At 47.4% G+C, this 6289-nt stretch overlaps 1 protein-coding gene across 1 annotated transcript; it reads left to right on the top strand.

Annotated features, from left to right (window-relative positions):
- Positions 1–336: 336 nt before the first annotated feature.
- On the top strand, positions 337–4798 carry LOC311101847 (BTB/POZ domain-containing protein 17-like; the record flags this gene model as incomplete). Its single annotated transcript, XM_084143057.1, has 3 exons — positions 337–430; positions 3266–3551; positions 3730–4798. 3 exons carry the CDS (start codon positions 337–339, stop codon positions 4796–4798), a joined length of 1449 nt encoding a protein of 482 aa, XP_083999183.1.
- Positions 4799–6289: the final 1491 nt, after the last annotated feature.

The following is a 6289-nucleotide window of genomic DNA, read 5'->3' as shown; positions in this document are numbered from 1 at the left end:
CTACTGGGCCACAGATCAATGTTAACATGGAAAATGGAGAATTTCAAAATCAAAGCCGTCGCCATAGCAACGGCCCCTGCCAGATTCCACCAATCAATGGAGTCCGCAAGGCGATGCGAGAGGCACCAGGCGGGGGAAAAGGCCAGGCGTCCTACATAAAGAGTCCGGGACGGGGAGTCAGGGCGCCACAACGGGGCAACCCACCTCTTGCACACACACACACACACACTCAGACACTCACACACAAAGACACTAAGCACCAAGGGGAAGACGGAGAGAGTGAAACGAAGAAAAAATAAGGAACAGAGAAGAGAGAGGGGATATATATGACTAGATATGGCACACACCTATGAAGGAGGAATCCCTGCCCGGGTATATCTGGGAAGCCTGCTTGTGGCTCTTTGCTTCCAACCCATCACCGTTGGAGGAGGTAAGGTGACTGTGCGACAGACTGCACTGCATTGTGATCAACTGTTTACTTTGTCTATTTTAGTCACTCTGCCACTTTCCTCTCACTACAGTGCATAAAGAACATCTGTTTTATTTCCTATCCTATTTACATTTCTTATCCTAAAGAAGGGTAGGAAAGAGATACAACTCTGTTTTAGAGGAATATCTCCTCACTCAGTGTGTTGGGAAAAACGGCAGTGGGACACGTTGCATGTGGGTTGCTCTCTTTAAGCCCTCAGGCACTGGGTTGAGTATTGGAACAGCAGTACTGTCCCCCCAGTTCCCACATCCTATCTCTGTCTGTCTGTGGTGTTTTGCAGAGAGAGCCTGAGATGTTTGTTTTTGTGCTGCCTTTGTGAGTCAGAATCGATAAGGATGCTATTTTAGAGACTGAAGAAAATGTTCCTTCCTATATTGAAGGACTTGACCGGGGAAGCATCAATTTAATTGCACTTTATTTCAGGCTATAATGCCTTCATCTTGCATGGAAGTTTCTTCCTCATGCGTTTTGTGTGCAGAATCCTCACACACACTGTAGGATTTTTCAGTGAGCATATATCTATGTTTAATTTAAGGGATTCAACCCCCCAGCTTCTAAAACTCACTGTGCTTAACTAGAGGATAACATTCTTAATCTTTTATTAATAACATCATCCTCAGATGTATCAATTTCTCTGAAGTTCACACTTCAATCTATTGTAACGAATTCGCCACAGCATTTTAAAGGAAACAAATGAAATGCTTGATTACAGCACATTTAAATTAGGAAGTTAATTAGCCGGAACAAATCAATCTGTCACAATTAAATGGCATGTTCACCTATCACAATTAATATGCTTGCAAAAGACAAATTGAACTTCTGAAGTCCAATTTTGTTTGAGCTGGGTGAATGACAAATTCCACAAATGCAATATGCAAATGCCAAAGTTATTTGTCAATGGCCCACAAGCATCAGCTGCCGTCACGGAGATGTAGGCTATAGGCTAGTTGTGTTTAATGAACTGAACAAAGGTTGCTTTGAAGTGGAGGTGCATGATTAGCCGACAGTGGTGATATGAAGACTTGGGGGGGGGGGGCAGGAGGCAGCTAAGGGAGTGGAGTGGCAGGAGTCTTCCTCCCCCCGTGTCTCATTAAACCTACAGTAACAGGAGGAAGCAGCTGGTGTCGTTGGTGGCAGAGCAGGAAGGGCGTTAAAGAGAGTGAGTGTGCAGCTTGTCGTGCTGAGACTTTCTTTCATGTGACTCTACAGTGTGCATGTGACACTTGTGCTCATCCTCAAGAAGACCCTGTAGTGAAGAAGGAGACATATTGTGCTCAACCTCACAGGGACCCTGTAGTGTTAGTAATAAATCAAATCAATAATAATTTTAGCAGCAGCGTAGGTATGAGGGGGAGCAGTAGTTAGCCATTTAACAGTCTTATAGCCAGGAAGTACAGTAGAAGCTGTTTAGCAGTCTGTTGGTCTGAGCCTTGATGCACCGGTACCACCTGCCATATGGGAGCATGGAGAACAGTCCATGTCTCGGGTGGCTGGAGTCTTTGGCAATTTTTCGGGCCTTTCTCAGACATCGCCTGGCATGTACGTCCTGGATGGCTGGGAGTTCACCCCCACTGATGCACTGGGCCGTCCGTATCACCCTCTGTAGGGCCTTCAAGTTGAGGGGGTTGCAGTTGCCATACCAGACACCAAATCGTATCAGCCTCCTGAGGGAGAAGAGGCACGACTGTGCTGGTGTGAGAGGACCATGTTAAGTCCTCAGTGATGTAGACACCGAGCAATTTAATACAGTATATGAACACTATATTCATGTAATTATCTGAAGATATGGGTTTAAAAACTAATAATAAAACTTCAAAAAAGTTGTTTAGTCAGGGGATAAAAATATGTTTTAGACATGTCTGGTGCTTGTACAGTATAGCCTAGGCAAAATTGTACTTAAAGACAAGTAGCCTATAGGTTTCATAGCCTACACTATTACCATCCATTATCATCCATTATTATCAATTTCACATAGTCTATTAACAGTGTGCTTTATGCTCCAAGATGCTGACCCTAAATCCAAACCACGGGTAGGATTTCCGCATTAGCGACTGGGTCAGTCATTTCTGAACTGCAGACGAACTCAGCGACTGTTCAAGTTTATGGCCATGTCATCACTGCACTGTTATTTAAGCTTTGAAGGGGAGAGTGCAGTGTTGAGGCTAGTAGACGGCTTGTCATAATGAATGATTGGTTAGAGGTTGTAATTAATTGTGAGAGCCAGGTGGGTTTATAGGGACAGCAGGGCTTTTACGTTTTAGAACGATGTGTTGAGTTGCTCGATAGTGGCGCATGTTTTAGAAGGAGGTGTCGATTGGCTGAATAGGGGTGTTTATGTTTTAGGAAGATGTGTTGATTGGACAGTTGGATAGGACTTGATGGATGTACCAGTGTTGTAGGACAGGACGTCAATCAGAGAGACTCAGGTGTCGATACATTGATCAAGGAGGGTCTCACATGGATTGAGTATCTGTTGGCTGAGTTGGTGTTGATTGGCAGAATGCTCAACTGTCAACTCAACATTCAGTGTCAAAGTGAGTGATGACTGGAGAAGAAGGGCTCTATCTCAATTAGTCTTTCCGCAATTCCTCACCTCCTTCACAACCGTATTGGAGGAGAAGGACCAAGGGGAGGATGTCATACAGAATAGAGAGTATGGTAAATAGAAAGAGGTTGCGAGGAATCGAGGACAAATTAATTGAGAAAGAGCTATGGTGTTTTCACTTGCAGTTGACCCAGTGTTGAACGGGATCCCTTCATCTTCTCTTCCTGTAGCCGCGCTGAAGCAGGAGGTGGCGCTGGAGAATGGCGCCACAACGCTGAACCACTCCATGGCAATGGTGCAGCGCATGGAGGGTCTGCTGGCCCAGGGCAACGGCAGCGATGTGGCCCTCCGCGTGCAGACGGTAAACACGGACGAGGTGAAGGTGATCCAGGCGCACACGCTGGTGCTCTCGCTGCAGAGCGAGGTGTTTGAGGAGCTGATGCTCAGCCGCAACACCAGCACCGTGGTCCTGAGAGAGCCTGCTGACTGTGCTGCTGTCTTTGACAAGTTCATCAGGTGAGGGGACCTGGAGGGGGGAGGAGACAGAATGAGTGCACACCTCAGGGTGATGGAGGAGGAACAGAATTGGGCTAGTGATGTTTCATATTTTGTATAAAAAAGTGGCCTCCTTTCAAGTTCAGTAATGACTGCTAATGTTTCTGCAGACCGATCTAGCCTTGTTTTATCTCTGCAGGTACCTCTACTGCGGTGACATCTCCGTGCGTCTGGACCAGGCAATCCCTCTGCACAAGCTGGCCAGCAAGTACCGTGTGTGGAGCCTCCAGCAGGGCCTGAGCCAGTACATGACGGGGCACCTGTCCAGCGACTCCCCGACGGGCCACGTGGTTGGCTGGTACCAGTACGCCATGCAGATTGGCGACGCCAACCTGAGGGACAGCTGCCTCCAGTACCTCTCCTGGAACCTGTCGTCGGTGTTGCAGAGCGGCGAGTGGGGCTCCATCAGCGACGACCTGCTGCTGTCCCTGATGCAGCGCTCCGACCTCATCCTGCAGAGCGAGCTGGAGCTCTATGAGGCCCTGGAGGCCTGGATCGGCCAGAACCAGCCTGCTGGCCTGACGGTGGAGAATGCCCTGAGGCAGGTGCGCTACGGCATGATCCCCCCGCAGCACCTGTTCCGTCTGCAGAAGCAGTCGCCACTCATGCTGAAATACTACGAGTCCATCCGTGACCTGCTCTTCCTGGCCTTCCAGTTCCACTCGGCCTCGCCCGTCCAGCTGGCCAAATACTTTGACGTCAACTGCAGCATATTCACGCCGCGCAACTACCTGTCGCCGTCCTGGGGCTCGCCGTGGGTCATCAACAACCCCACGCGCGACGACCGCAGCTTCAGCTTCCAAACCCAGCTGGGCCCCAGTGGCAGCGATGCCAGCAAGCGGGTGACCTGGAACGCCCTGTTCTCCCCACGCTGGCTCCCGCTCAGCGTGCGCTCCGCCTATACTAACGAGATGCAGGCCACACGCACCGACGGCGGCCGTCCGCGCATCATCGTCACCCCAGCCACTTCCAGCCCCGACTTCGCCGGTGTGAGCTTCCAGAAGACGGTGATCGTGACGGCGAGGCAGGGGGGTAAAATGGTGGTTCGTCACATCTACAACTTCCACCAGAGCACTGAGGAGGCCGGGGATTTCCTGGTGGACGCCGACCTTCACCGCCGGGCGTCTGAGTACCTCATTGACAGCTCCCTCTACCTGCACGTCGTGGTGAAGCCCCTTTACCACAGCCTCATCGTCGCCAGGAAATAGGTCAAGAGGTTGTTGTCGCCTTAGTAACCAACGGTTCCCACTAGATGGTCTAGTTGCAATGTCAAAATTGGCTATATTATAAAAAATTATGAAAACCAAAAATTTGCTTTTTGGTCTTAATTTAAAGTACAAGGCATAAGGTTTGCAGTGTGGTTGAGGTTAGATTTCAAGAATATAAATTGTAGAAATAGGCTGGCTTTATGACTTTGGAACTTGCCCAGACAGTGACGACCGTAACCAACCGTCCTCCCTGCTGAGTCCCCCTCCTACCCCCCCCCCCCCCCAGCCTGCAGACAGTCACATATGCACACACCACTATGCCAAACACACTCATATCGCAACTCCTGTTTATTGGCCTGGTATTGGGCACCTTTGTTCAACATCAGTAAATGGTGCTTTTTGCAGTAGTGGTTAAGTTTGTCTCCGAACTGTTTTAGCTCCAAAAAGAGGTGTCTGGTGCCAGCTGTAAATGTACTGCATCTATTAAGTCAATGAAAGAGTTTCAGATAATAACAGTTCCTCCACATTATTCCCCCCCCCCCCCCATCTTACACACATGGTAGTGGCAAACACATGACTGCACTGTATTTGTTTGAGATATGATTATGTCAATACTTGGATATTTCCTTGATTGCCCCTGATTAGAGGAAAGGCACATTCTTTATGACACATTTAACTGTATGATGCTATCTGCATAGCTATAGGATACTACTAGTAAATCAAAGTGTCAGTTATTGGTATTGTTTCCATTAGCTGAACTCTCACTTTGTCGGTGCTAACCAAACCTCACAGGATCAAGTGACGCTTCTTTCATTGCTTTGCACACTGCTGCAACACCATAAGTACTGGCCATTTTAAAAGCATGCATTCATACCATTAGTCACAATTACCCACATATAAGTTTACAAGCCTAAATGTTATAGCCATGCTGATGCTCAGTGACCAGACAATTCCTATACCAGAGTTTCTCTAGAAGCCATTTTGCTGTTGCCCTACTCTTTTGCAAGTTGGGGAGCATTTCTATTGAATCTTTAACCCTACCTACAGTATTAGTGCTATTAGTAGGATTGTGTTGTTGTGAGTAGTGCTGACATAATTAATTATACACAGGCCTATGGATGACATTGTTGGTCTAAGTTATACTGTCAGGTCTTTAGAATGTTACTGTTATTGGTTCATGTAGCTACCGTATCTCTCTATGTCCTCTTCCTATATCCTGAATAAAATTGTATTTTACCCAGTCTGTAATTGGTCTGTTTACTTGATTCACCGTAATATGCAGAACACTATGTGATACAGAGGACAATTGTGACTTATGCCTAATTTATACCATACATATGCAACGAAGTAACACAAACGCAAAATAGCGACCCTGTATACTGGCATCACATTTATAATTGCGGGGCTGCAGACGTGTGTGTATTTTTGCTACGCAACAATACAGGATTGCCATTTTTCATAGCTATTGGTAGCTCTTGTATTTCATACTAG

Source organism: Coregonus lavaretus (genome assembly GCF_964263955.1).
Source record: "Coregonus lavaretus genome assembly, chromosome: 2".
NCBI classification, from domain to species: domain Eukaryota; kingdom Metazoa; phylum Chordata; class Actinopteri; order Salmoniformes; family Salmonidae; genus Coregonus; species Coregonus lavaretus.
The sequence above is the reverse complement of the archived record's forward strand: the minus strand, read 5'-3'. Positions and strand labels throughout refer to the sequence as shown.